General features: G+C 45.1%; 1 protein-coding gene across 4 annotated transcripts in view; it reads right to left on the bottom strand.

Moving 5' to 3' along the window:
* Window positions 1-14346, bottom strand: part of VPS8 (VPS8 subunit of CORVET complex) — a 154730-nt gene that overhangs the window by 82582 nt on the left and 57802 nt on the right. For all 4 annotated transcript variants that reach the window (XR_012906179.2, XM_075937361.2, XM_075937359.2 and 1 more), the window contains 6 exons: window positions 12886-13005; window positions 12018-12089; window positions 6405-6524; window positions 5484-5540; window positions 3100-3182; window positions 2247-2331 (listed from right to left, as the gene is read on the bottom strand). Coding sequence is in view for 3 of the 4 variants with exons in the window: in XM_075937361.2 (XP_075793476.1) it covers window positions 2247-2331; window positions 3100-3182; window positions 5484-5540; window positions 6405-6524; window positions 12018-12089; window positions 12886-13005 (537 nt within the window). In the remaining variant the exon portion in view is untranslated. The remainder of the gene's footprint in view (window positions 1-2246; window positions 2332-3099; window positions 3183-5483; window positions 5541-6404; window positions 6525-12017; window positions 12090-12885; window positions 13006-14346) is intronic.

Here is a 14346-nt window from a genome sequence, read left to right as displayed (position 1 = left end):
CAACCATCACACAAGGAGTGCACTTCAGGAAGAGTACCAGGGCTAGCCTACTTGGGAAGCGCTCCTTCCCATGACTGACTTATTAGACAATCTTAAAAAAAAAACAACGAAGTGTCTGGTAGCACTTTAAAGACTAACAAAACATGTAGATGAAACAAAAAACAGGAATATGTAGCACTTTAAAGACTAACAAGATGGTTTATTAGGTGATGAGCTTTCGTGGGCCATGAACTGTCATTCATGCTTAAATTTGACACTTTACGGCTAAGTTTAAACAAAGACATTAATTATCTTACCCATTACAAAGATAGCTTCCCCAATTATCACCTTCTAATATCATTAGCTCACAGACATTTACCTCCCCTCTCCCATCCCCCTTCTGTTCCGAAATATGATTTGTCCTTTTCATGTGTTCATTTTTTTGGTTGCATCCTTTGGCATATACGGTTGTGCCAATTTTCTTCCACTATTTGACCTGAGGAAGTGGGTCTGAGAGTGAGCCATTTCTATCACTATAAAACATGTAGATGGTATCATGAGCTTTCTCCAAAATTCTTTTGTCCTCAAAAGTTCACCACTTCTCCTTTACCCTCCCTGCTGTTTGTCATTCGCTCTAGTCCTGTTTCTCCTCCCTGTCTCTTTTATCCAGTTCTGTAGTTCTACATTTCTCTTTCTGCCATTGAGATTTCAGCCTGCAAATCTGTTAGAGGGTGGCAATATCAGGTACAGCACTTAAGGACAGGCCAAGAAATAAGGGAGGTTTGAAGTTCACTTTTGGGAGAAGGAATCATGGGCAGGGACCGAAGGGAATTGCTGAGAGAAACACTGGGAGCATGCCAAATTTAGGAGCAAGCCTAAGCTCAGATGTATGTTGTAGTGTAGTTTAACTTAAAGACAAACCCTAGGAAGGAAGTTACTTTTAGACAATAACCTAAGTCTCATCTACACTAAACTGACCAATTGTAACACTGACTGGAGGAAAAATGTAAACCAAAAAAAAAAAAAAAAACCTATGAGAATTGAGAGTTTTGCAAGACATTTCACAGAATGCCAAGAAATACAAAAACAATAAGGAGTTCTGTGGCACTTTAGAGACTAACATTTATTAGGGCATAAGCTTTTGTGGGTAAAATCCACTCCATCAAATAAACTGGAGTAGAATTTAGAGACATGGGTGTATATATAAGGACAACAAAAGAAAGAGGGTACGCAGAAACAGACTAACACAGCTACCCCTCAGACTTTTTCAAATAAATACAAAGCCACATAGACCCAGCATTAAATGGTTGTTTTACAAATGTTGCTTTCACTTGAATAAAACCAGCAATAAATATAATTTATAACGTGGAAAACATGTGACTTGTTAACTATATAAATCAGAAGTTAAACAAATATATAAATCAGAAGTTAAACAAATATTACAGGAAATTAGGTTAAATTATCATAAATATCTCCTATGGCCTTAGAATCTACGACCACCTAAGTTAAGGATAATAAACAGGGAAAAAAATGAACAAATATATAGCATCATGGGATGGGTAGTGGGGTTTACCCAAGAAAACTCATGAACCTATAGATTTGTCTGCCTCTAAGGTGCCACAGGACTATTCATTGTTTTTCAAGTTATAAACTAGTCATGCTACCCCTCTGAAAAAATTACATTAGGAACAAAAGTAATTGTAATAAGAGTAGGTAAATTGAAGGTAAATTGTCAATAATGATACAGACAAGGCAGAATCAATCAAATATTTCTCTTCTGTATTTGGAAATTCTGGATGACTTACATAATAGAATGATGAAATACTTTGCATTGCAACCATAACCATAAAGAGCATTTTATACAGCATATACTTAAGTTTAAAAAATGTAGCATCAGCAGGATTGGAGAATTTAAGAGTTTTAAGAACTGGTGAGAAGCAATCTGGCCCAGTGGTGTTAGAAAGCTACTGATAGCCACCTCACCTGGACTTATGTAAAAGAGCCCTAGTAGGGGCACAAGATTCAGGATGGGTATTGTAGACACATTGAAAATCAGCATAAAACATGTAACTGCTACATACAAGCAGCTGATCCCACTCTTGCAGACCAGGATTCAGTGTATGCCCTGGGTCCATACAAGAGGGAGATTCAAACTCACAAGGTCAGTGACAGAAATTTTTTTATCTGCCTAGAAAAGGAAGTGGGGAAGAGGAAATCTACTCCCTTCATGAATGAGGAAAAGTTTAGAACATCGCCTATTAACCTACCTTTCTCACTGGATCACGCAAGTAACAATCAATGATTTTGTCATACAGATGCTCCCGTTCATACATGAACTCACAAATTTGGTAGCTGAAATAAAGAAGGTTTTGCATGTTAGAAAGACTCTGCTCTTTGACACCAGATAAGATATGGAGTGTGGAATTCTCAGCTGTGAAGGAGCAAAACACAAAAACACAACCCAGGAATTAGGGGATAAATAAGTAACGTATACATAATAAGGGAATTGGAAGCATAATTCTAATGAAGTGCCCTGAAAGAGTATTTTCCTGCTGCCTTTGCAAGTGGAAGACACACTGCTCCTAGAAACCAGTTTGATATTGCCTATGTGGCCGAGATAGTGCAGAGAAGTCCAATCTTGATGAAAAACTAAATAATGGAGACCCCACCTCATCATCTCTGGATAGATTGTTCCAATGGTTAATTACCAAGGTTGTTGAGCGCCTCAGTTTTTTGTGAACCAGACCACCACACCACACACACACAACAAAACTAAATATAATGAAAACCTTTCAGCACAGTGGTGGCTCCCTTCCTGAGAGCCAGGCCTTGGCTTTCCACTCTAAAGTTGCAACCTGTTGCCCAGAATCTCAGCACTGCTCAAGTTTGGCCTGGCTGCCAATACATCATGACAACAGAGGGGCAGCCACTCCAAACTTGAGCATTGGGTTGCAATGCCGGCTGTGGGAAGTCAGGTCTACCTCCAGGGGATGTGTGCTGGGCAGACACTGCAACACTAGCGTGGACAAAATGGATAACATTAGAACATAAAATTCCTGAATAATAAAATGAAAAAAACTAAAAAACCACCACCCAAAACTTAAAAACAAAAAAGCTTACAATTCAGCTTTCTCTGCCATAGGGATAAGACGGTTCTCTTCAAACTGAACTATTCCTCCAGCTTGCAGTAGTTCTAAAAGGACCTGAAGAGATATTAAATCAATTTGTGCATTGTGGTAGTACCCACAGCCCCCAAGCAGATGGTGCCTGTCTGAAAGACCTTGCAGCCTAAGCAACAGTTTGCGTTTACAGGTGTATTTAATTTGGGTTCTCCATCAATTTCAAGGTTACATTTCCCTAGGACTTTCCTAAGGGACAAACACAAGATAAGTGCAAGGAAATAAGTCACCCTCTCTCCGCCAGTAATGCCCTAACAACAGGGACCAGGAGTTACACAGGAAATTCAATGAGAGAAAAAGTAGCCTGGATCTTCCCAATTAACTTAGTATCAGAGAAGGTGATGAGATATGACCCACCCTGGGGAGAGGAAGAACTTGATGCAATGATGAAAAGGGAAAATTAAGAGATTACAAATTGGAAAACTAGTCATTAAACAAAAGCAATTAACTTAGGCCTTGTCGAAAGGAGACAGCAGAGTCTCAGCTTGACAAAGCCCTGGCTGGGTTGATTTAGCTGAGATTGGTCCTGCTTTGGGCAGGGAGCTAGACTTGATGACCTCCTGAGGTCTCTTCCAGCTCTAGGATTCTATGAAAATGGTTGCTAACCTTTCGTAACTGTTTGAGATGTGCTGTTCACGCCCATTCCAATGAAGGTGTGCACAGGCAGAAACTTGCCCTAGCAGGATCAGCCAGGGAGTGGCATGGGTATGTGGCGCTATCTATGACCCTACATGTCTGCAGAATGCTCACTTTTTAGAAAGTCATCTCAACTTTTTGTTGCCATTGTGGCGCGCGTGAGGGGGCTTCCATGAAGAGATGCGTTGAGAGGAAACTGGATCACAGACTGTATCCGTAAGCGCTCTGAGTCTGCCCGACTCCTTCTCGCCACTGGGTGCCACAGTGCCGCAGACTTAGGTGCCTCGGGCCAGTGCTGTGGTCTTAATGAGGTTTCTGGCCGCCTCAAACGTATCAGGTGTAAATGGCTCAAGCAAGTCCACCAGTTTGCGCTTGGTGGGGAATTCACCCAGTGCAGGGATCGACAGGATTTGCGGTGCTGTCTCTGCCTCAAGGTTCTACAACCCAAGGGATGCTTGGTGGATCAAAGAGGGGCCGGGGCACTTTGTACCAATGAACTGGAGCCTGATGGGCTAACTGCACCGGATCAAAGAGCTGCTCCCATCAAGAGTTGGCACAAACCAAAGTCCTGCCTTTTCAGGGCGGAGTTTGAAGAATTGCAGATCTTGAAGAGCCTGTTTGGTGAGCTTCCCCCAGAGAGCAAAGACAGGAGCCATGGGGGTCGCTATTTGGCATAGGCTCATGGCAGGAAGCACAAGCCTTGAAGCCTTGGGCTTGTAGCACAGCACAGTACCCAAGGCAGGCGGTAGCGGTTATTACCACCTCTACAACCGTAACGATTAACTCTAAAATGAGAACAAACTGAACAGTGACCACGAAGCTAGGCAGTGGTGCGCCTCCTGAGCAAGCAAGCGATGTTCCAGCATCGTCACAGACTGTAAGGAGGAGCTGGGGGGGAGGGACGGGTCAGCAGGGTTGTATACAACACCATATACTGACACTGGGCATGACAGGGCAGGGCTGATTAATCACCTGTGCTGCTGTACAGCTGAGGGGACACTGACTGGCACCCCTCCAGCTGACCCTACGGCGGCTGCTTGGGAAAAGCTTCTGAGGACTGTGCATGCGATGTGCACACACCTTCATTGGAACTGACGCAAACAAGCATTGAAGGACTGATCTAACTTCAACTGGCTTTTCAATATTTGCATATTTTGTCCTAGTTTTCAAGGGGAATATTTTTATTTTCTACTCCAGCTCTTCCCTAGCATCAGTTATTCTTCTGCCCAGACAGGCAGGCTATGAATGTTAGGAAAAAGACAACATTTAGGTACACAAAGCCCAGTGAGACTGAAGCATAAACAGGAACTCAAGTAAAAACATTTGAGCTCAGATACCACAGTGGTCATAGTAGTGTTGGGGAAATGCACTGGCCCACCTAAACCTAAGACAAATGCCTTAACCCCATTTCTGTTACACTTTCTGCAGTAGTTTAGACAAGAGCAATGAGTGCTGGTCCCGGTTCCCGTGGAGACAGGCTCTGTCTCTTTGGGGGGCTGTTTCAGACCCCAGGCGCTGTGATCTCAAGTAGCCATCTCCAGGCCTTGTTCTGCCACTGCTCCTGGCTGTGACCTCCCTTCTCCCGTGCCCTCAGTGTAAGCTTCCATTTTGTTACATTAGCCTCAGCACAGCCCATGGTTGGTGGTCTTAGCAGGCTAACTCTCTAAATACTCCTCTAAAGATTGCTACCTGCTGTCTCTCCGAATGTCGGGAATCATCATCAGGGCTGCACAAAAATTCAAGGACCTGGTCAAGGAGAAAAGACTATTTTCATTATAAATGACATTTCAGCTGTTTGGGCAGCCTTACTCAAAGGCTTTGAGGTCTTTCATTGAACACACTATTATTCATTGCATAACCCCAGCAAGTCAGGCTATGGATTTGTCTGCTGTCGGGTTTGTAAACACTGGAAGAGTTATACTAATGCAGCTCCATTGGTGCAAACCCCTAGTAACGTTCAGCTTATCCTGATTTCACACTACAACAGAAACATTCTGCATGTTAGACCATTTCTTAAAACCCCACATACATTATACTTAGTGGATACATGTTTAAATCAGGTCATCTGTTGGCCCTTTATTCTGGCATGCCAGTTAGTGGAGTGCCTGTGATGCTCTCAGATGGCTGCAGCATTCGCCAGTGCCAAAAGATTAACATTTTGGTTCTCTCCTTCCTAACACCCACGCTTTCCCCAAATACAGACAAAACCTATAGGAAACAGATGGAAACCTGCCTTTCTATGGCAAAGAAAGACTCAAAGGCTGAAGAAAAATAAAAGCTAAACAGAAAGTGTAACAGTGTCTTCACCTCAGGAGACATGTGGTGGAGGGGACAGACACAAAGGTTTCCCCATATCTCTCTGTTACATAATCACAACAGGCTGAAATAAAAGTATTTAAAATATTAGCAGCTTTGTGTGAACACTTGTGCTTCCTTCTCCATGACTTTTTTTAAATCACAACCATTGAGCCCACAGCCAGTATCCCACCCACTGTAGACAACAGATTTCAGCACAGCCTCAACCTACAGTGCAATTTGCATTTTATTTGCGACACTATGTCAGATACCTCCATATTTAGCAGTGGTTCTCAGTGACAATGGAGCATTTACCTGGTCAAAAAGCGTCCTGTTTACAAAGAGTGTATTGTTGGGTTTAGCGAGCTGCCGGGCAAGAAAGGTAAAAAGACAGCCAACTTGCGATGGCGTGAAATCAGAATTTTCCACCATAACCTTGTGAATGAGAGAAAACACAAACATGACTCATCATTATGCAATCACCTTTGAAACGCACACAAGACACCACAGCACCACCCAGAAGAAGGAACACAAACTGCACCAGCTGAACTGTGAAGTGTTTAGAGAACACAGCAAATTATAGGCTTCCCAAGTTGTGGTAACAACTGCTTCGTGATCAAGCCTGCTACCTCCATGAGAGCCCATTCAACATAAGCACAGCCATCTTGGAGACAGAAGCACATGAGGTGAATCAAACAGTCACCTCGTCTGGTATTCTTGTCTGCATGGTTTAAAAAGTGGCTTTGCCTCCCTTTTCAGAGGAGGTCAGACATCCTGATGACCCAGCTGGACCACAAGTGCAGTGACTTGCTGAGTAAGAAAGCTGGAAAAAGGTTGGGACAGTTACCTGAAGAGGTGAGGCGGATGACTGCCTCCACCCACTACTATGGTGAAGGGAGTGGGTTAAGGCTCATGCTTCGGAGGGTGTGAATTTGCATGCACACTGTGGTGCTCTAAATGTGTGTGGCTGTCTGCAGCCATGGAATAAAGAGGGCATGTTTGTGTCTAGACCCCACTGTCTGGGGAGGGGATTCCCACAGGAGAATCTGCGGAGTGTTCTGGGAAACGAGCTACTGAATGAACGGGAGGGGCCACTGCCTGTGCTTGCGTACTATGAAGTGTGGCAGAGCAACAGGTTTTTAGCCATGCTCAGCCCCCCAGGCCAAAGGTGTCCAACTTGAAGCTACAGATCACAGCCCTTCAGGAAGGCTTAGAGAAAAAAAAATCGATTTGATTTGGGAGACACATTCTGGGGTGCAATCCAGACCAGTGAGGGGCTGTCCCACCATCTGCCCTGTAACCCTGGGTGGCTTGCGAAGCTTTGCTGTTGTAGCTCCCAACCTGGGCTGACATCTGAGACTCTGTGTATGGCCGCAGCCCTGATCCAGCAGCTGTGACCCCAGCAGCCTGCAACACCACAGGAGTCACGTTTTGGCTGCCATCAGCCTTTAAAACCAGCGCGATGATCCCACCACATGCCAGTCCCAAACTGTGTGTCCTGAAGTGCCCGGCCCTTTCATGGACAGATCAGAGGAATAAGGTGGCTGACCAAGTCTGGCATGCTATACCGCATTAGAGACACTGCACCCCTGCCCTCAGCCCCTCCACACAGCTGTCTCCCCTCCGGCTTCCTTTCTACAGCAACAGCAGCCCCACAGGAGAACAGGGCTGGGCGGCAGGGGCTGCTTGCAGTTCTACTCCCTACTTCCCAGCAGATTTTCCACTTCAATCCTGCCACCTGCACACAGGGTGTGATCATGGTCTCTAAAAACATTAAAAAGGCCAATCAAAAGCCAAGCAATGAAACCCACATTTGCTACTGTCTGTCCTCCACTGGCAGCAATATTGCTCTGAGTCGTCAGTGGAACACAGCAGGGACAGCTTGCAAGGTAGTGCAAACGCTGGCCTGAGCCCACTAACCACCTCACTGAGCTAGCAGAAAGGGAGGATTTAAAGGTTTTCACTCCCACCCTTCCCCACGTATCCTTTCAAAGAAGATTGGTCAGAAGTCGACATTTTTGCAGAGGCACTGGAGAGGTTTAGAAGGTTTTATTTTAATATCAAGTGTGCGTCTCTTTGCCTTCATTCTCAAGCAGCTGAGCCTTTTTGCTGTCACTAGAACACACACAGAGCATGTGGAGGTGATAACCATATGCTAAAACCCATTTGTCACACACCTACCTCTGGCCTCATCATCCACCCACTCATCCATCTTATCACCCCAAGATTCATGACTGAATCCTTGTGTATAGGCAATTCCCACCATGGGCTGTGGGTTCTACACACTCCGTGTTGGATTGAGCTGGTTTTTGAAGGGAAGAATGACAGAGCGCCTGGGTCCCAGAGTTGGAACAGAGTAAGTTTAACTTGCAAGTCTTGTGGTTGCTTGTTGATGGGCCCTGGCTGTTCTGGTTCTGCCAGGCAAAGATGGTGGCACCACAGGCTGAGTTACCTAGGAGGAAGGGAGTCGCTCCCTGCGTATTTTCTCTCAAATTCAGTTAAGTTACAGGAAAGGAAGAAATCTGTTCCATGAAGTATTCTGAGAGGCCCCCCTCCCTCCCAAGGCTGCTATTGCCAGTAATCCTGAGGAGCTTAACCAGACGGTCCTGCGGAGGCAGAGAAATCCGACTTGGCCCTGGAGGCAGCACTGAGGCGCAGTCACTATGACTGACCTACAGAACTTTACCTCCCGCTGGCTCTGACATATGGCAATGCCTTTGAGAAGGCTGGTGGATGTGACGCAGGCGTGACAGGCAACAGTTCTAATCCGTTCCCTTCAATACAGCATTTAATTATTGATAGGGCTAATTCTAGATCAAAGGGTTTAAAAGCTGTGGGAACACTGGAACCTTTAGACAGACAAAACTAGCCCGTCCTGGCCAGCTGGGCTGCTATTCTAATTTGCCTTTCCTTCCTGCAGGAGCAGCTACGTACCTTCTCCTCATACCCACCAGCAGCACAGAAGCCATTTTCCTCCTGAGTGACTGACACAGCAATGGCTAACACGCTGCTTGGCCACTATCTCCACAGGGGTCTCTTCCTGCCAGTGCTGCTGCTCCAGCACAGTTTTTGGCTCCAGTTCCAGCCCCTCCCACCCACTGCTCCTCTCCTCCCCAAACACTGCCATGGCCCTAGCTGTCTCAAATTATGTATATAATTTATATGAAATGGCTCATCCACTACTGAAAACATTTGGGCTGCTGTCCTGTCCACTAGACAAGCAGATTTCCACCCAAACTTGTCAACATTGCTAACGTCCCTCCGTCAAATGGTGCTTCGGTTGAAGAACCACAACAAGAGCTTACACACCTGGAACTGCCCCAGAGTTCACAGCAGGAGATACACGTCTCATTGAATGAAGATAGTGGAAAGGGGCATTCCTATAACTAGGTCTGACTGGGGCCTCATGGCCCTCTCCATGAGGTTTTGCAGAAATTAAGTTCCTGCCCATCTTGGGTCTGGCTGGGGAACGGCTGTCAAATACTGCACCTCGCTGCAATGTGGGCTTCCCCAAGGGAAGCGGACCATATCTATAAAACGCTAACCTGTAAAAACTATTCAAGCTGTTACAACTCTTCACAAACTAGATTGTTCTTATTTTTGTAGGATGAAGCCAAAGCTGCAGACACTGAAGGTCCCAACTAAGGATGTTAAGTATCGGGTAACTGACTAATCGAATAGTTGATGCATTTTTGGGCGCCTCTGCCTTTGAAGTGAAGCAACGCTACACTTCAAAGGTGAAAGCGCCATCTGGAGCCCTGGGTCAGCTGGGGATTCCTCTGCTGACCCCAGGCTCCGTGCGGCACTGCAGCTTTGAAATGCCGCAAGAAGTCTGATGCTGGGCTCCCCAGGGCATTTCAAAGTGGCAGCACCACACAGAGCTCAAGGTCAGCTGGGTAGTCCCGGGCTTTTCAAAGCAGTAGCAGCATGTGGAGCCCAGGTCTGGCCCCAGGCTTCATGCGGCACTGCTGCTTTGAAGCACCCGCTCTTCTTCCTCCTCCTTGCTTCCTCAATCAGATAGAGGCAGCAAGGGGAGGGGAAGCGACTAGTCCCCTATTCTGTCGACTGTCCGATAAGCATTTGCTTATCGGATAGTCGACTAGTCCTTCCCGTCCCTAGTACTAACCTGGCCCATATGTCAATGAAGAGGAACTAAAGAGGTGACTGGTCCACTCCACTGTTATCCCTTCAGACAGGCACACAAGGTGAGCCAGAGCGCACACACAGACCAACAGACACTACTTTCAAATTCTCCAGCTCCAGGTGCATGGTGTGCATGTTGCAACCCACAGTGGAATACAACAGGGAGCATCACTTGAAGGGCTCAAAATCTCATCCTTTGCCAGTTTTGCTCACCTTCGAATCCATACTTGGCAAAGGGCAGGACAAAAAGGACCCTAGTGTTTCACCTTGCAGGCACTCTTGAAATGAGAGTTTCTCTTGAAATTTCTAGACATCTTCCTGTTGACACTTCTGTGCCTCTTTGTTCAGTAGTCAAAGGCAGATTCCTAGATTCTCTTAAAAGACTGCTCTCCTATTTTGATCCAACATGCTGAAGAAACATTAGGTCTTCAAGACCCAACTAAAGGAAGTTTAGGTCAAATTGTGGTGGCCCAGCCTTCACCAGTTGGTTGAGAGAGTGCGCTCTGGACAACGTGTGTAACAACAGAAATCCCTACTACTTAAGGGACCTACTTGTGAGACTGGAATTAGAGACCAAGGGCTTGGGAAAGGGGAAGGGAATGTGCTGCTGCTATCAGCTAAGATGAACTGTGGAACTAAGCAGAGGCAGACGGGCACCTAGGTGCTATTTTGGGGCTCACTATGGAAATGGAGAAGTTTCTTGTTCTGCTTCTCTTGTAAGGAGCCAGCTTGGAGGCTGAAAGGACACAATCTGCTGTTACTGAAGAATGTGGGACACGGTCTCCCTGCAGTGAGGCTGGAAATCTGGAAGGTGGCTGGGATTCCGTGTACAAAGCAGCACTGACACACACACGCACGCACACACACACGCACGTCCTGCTCACAGCCTGGTGCTACATCCTTCCCCAGATGCTAACGGGCTTTTGGCCCCAGTGATGGTACTCCCACTCTCCCGAAAGACTGCCCCTACTGTGCGCTATTTTAATTATTTAGCACAACTAGGTAGGTATTTAGGAAACTAAACAGTACCTAAGCCTAGAGTCTGGCTAGGGATACTTTTAAAAATTGAAAAAATACTGTACTGGTGCTTTGTCCTGTAACTCAAGACTCTGGAACTGAGCTTAAATTATGTTCTAACTGGACAGAAGTTTATTCCTGCTTCAAAATATTACAACAAAGAACTTCTCATTGAAGTGCCTTACTTGTTTTATTTCTATGGCTTGAAAATTTTGGAACGAAACCTGCATATTGTAAGTTGCACATGTGATAATGTATTCATTCATAATAGCCCCAACTTATTTTAGATTCCCGGTGATGCTATTTAAGGAATCTAACTAATCTGTAACAATGAGATCTTTAGGCAAGAGGCCATATTACACACAGTGTTGTGGGAAAGCTAGCTGGATGCAGGTTTTTTAGAAGGAACAAAAGCCCAGGAAACAACATTTCTTAGTCAAAAACAAATCATTGCGATGAGCTGTAGAACAGCGCTTCTCCTACAAGGGCCTCAGATGCAAAGACAAAAAATACACCACTCATGAGAAGCAGGTAGCCCAGCAGGAACTACACTCACTTTACTGATGGGCAAGCTGTGCATCAGATGGGCTGAGTGATCTCCTAAGGGTTACGCAATAAGCTAGTGACAGAACTGGAAAGGGAACCCACAAGACCTGATGATCAGCCCTCTGTTCGAGCCTTCACTCCACAGAACACTGCCTTTGGAAGTGATTTTGTATACAGAACCATGTCAATGAAACTCAAAGGTGAACTTTTACATGCCCTCACCTTGAGCAGGATGTCCACAATTCTTTGTTGATACTCCACTGCTTGTTTGTCATTCTTAAAGTCTTCAAAAGTCTGCATTAGAGAAGAGATATGTTCCACAATATTCTTTGAAGAGCTTCCTTCCCCGGTTGCCAATGTCACTCCCATAAACAAAAGCAAGGAGGACTTTGTGAAAAGCACCACAAGGGTGCTTTCACATGCCTTGTGAGCAAGTTTCCCTATCTCTGCCTTTCAGGAGTCAAATGTCCCCTTGATAGGGTTTCTTTTGTTGGCCTGCTTATGTGGTAGAATGGATCGACTGCTTAGATAGGACAAGTGCAGTGGGAAGAGGAAGAAGTGAGAACCAGAGAAAATATGAACAAGAAAATTTTAATATTAAAACTTTCTCCTCATGAGGCACAAGCCTGAGAGTTTATTATTTTTATCCCATCTGCAATTTTAGCAATGGCTCAATATGGGAATGGCTAGCCCAGTGCACACCACAGAGTCAGATTCTAAAGCCAGAAGGAACCATTATGGTCCCCTCTAGTCCAACCTCCCTTACAAGACAGGCCAGAGAATGTCACCATGGATACATCTATCAGAAGTTAACCACACGCAGCTGGTCTGTCAGCTGACCCAGCCTTGCTGGGCTTAGGCTGCAGGGCCATGAAACTGCTTTGTAGAATGTTTGGGTTCAGGCAGAAGCCTGAGCTTTGGATCCAGAGATCCCAGAGTAGATGTACCCTCTGTGTTTCCTGCACCAAGCAAACATCTTCTGGTGTATGTCTGTTAGGAAGACATAACTTGAGACTGTGTAGCAATGACAGAGGAATAGAAGAGCTAGCTTCCTCTCCCCACAATTTGCTGGACTTGAATTGCCTCTTACCAGTGCAAGAACGTTAAGGAACTCTCTGGTGTCAAAGTGCAGCAAGGTACGAACGTAGGGGTAGACTTCTTCATCTGCAGATGCCTCAGCTGAGTGGAGACGGATAAGAAATTCAAACACCTGCAACGAACATTTACACAAATATTGACAATTTCCCACCATCACTCCAATTGTCACTGGTTTTGTGCCTGAAGAAAGAGTTCTAAACCCTTCTAAAGACAAAAATACAAGTTCATAGGACCATTTCTAATTGAGTGTTAAGTAGTGTCGGATGAATGTACAGCACAGTATTCTGGTACCGAGTGCCATACACCATTGTGAAAGTTAACTGTGTCAAACTCAACAAACAGTATCACCACACAAAGCCATTCAAGTTCAAAGTATCAGATTTCTTAAAAGCTCTTGCACAACTGATAATTACTGTACCACATCTCAGTTGCTCGGGCAGAGATCTTCTTTGTACGCTCCCCTATTGATTAATTCAAGCCAGGAGCAAAAGTGATTACAGCCAACATTTTCAGACTCTGGCTTAAGGCACTTGGACCTATATTTAGACATCTAAATAAGTGACCCAGTGCAGATCCCTACTGAAGTCTATAGGAGTGGAAGGTGCTCAGCTTCTCTGAAAGTTCAGGGCACTTACAGATGTCCTACGTGAGGCACTGGATTTTTTAAATATTTTGAAGTTCAAAGTAGTACCACAACTCAATTTTGCCTGAAATCAGCAGCGAACACTGATATGGTCACAGGCCAGCCACAAAGCTATCAATTGTAAGCTAAAACAATGAACCTTGTAGGAAAAAAACCAGTCCCAGTTACATGGCAATTTATATCACTTGAGATGTGCGCACACAGTCACAATCTCGTCAGTAGGTAAGTTGGTGCTATTCCCACTTAATAGATATAGAGTGAGTAAGACAAGTGAAATGACCTGGCCTAATTTACACAACAAAATAGGCAGAAAACCTCGAGATTTCAATCCTGTGCATCTATACTCAGATGACAAGCAAAATAATCTCAGCAAACTGCATTTTAGCATTAGAAAATATCTGCCTGGCACAGCTACAGGAGCAGACCTGGCTTGCACATCCATTGGGAGATTAGTCCTGGCTATCAAACACTGTCATTGATCTACCCTGCCCTAACATGCCAGAACAGTTTGACTCATTTTTGTAGCAATTTGGCTTGCTCCGTGTTTTCTACTCTGACAAGTAGGCACAACAAGGGAAGCAGCAAGCACAGCCCCTCAGAAAATGCCATGTGCTCACATACTCTAGATCCGATAGGATACAATCTGGAGACAAAATTGCAAAATTAGGGAGGGAACTGAAACTGATCTGAAATGCAGAAAAAAGTCCCTTTCCTTCAGCCCAGCAAAGGTGTATCCTGCCTCCAAGTGCTATCAAGAGAGGTATAACTCAGTGTACAAATTGCTGGGTGACTAAGGGAAAGATACCCTAG

This window comes from Pelodiscus sinensis, chromosome 10 (assembly GCF_052426305.1).
Source record: "Pelodiscus sinensis isolate ZL-2025 chromosome 10, ASM5242630v1, whole genome shotgun sequence".
NCBI lineage: Eukaryota > Metazoa > Chordata > Testudines > Trionychidae > Pelodiscus > Pelodiscus sinensis.
This window is presented reverse-complemented; position numbering and strand designations above follow the sequence as displayed.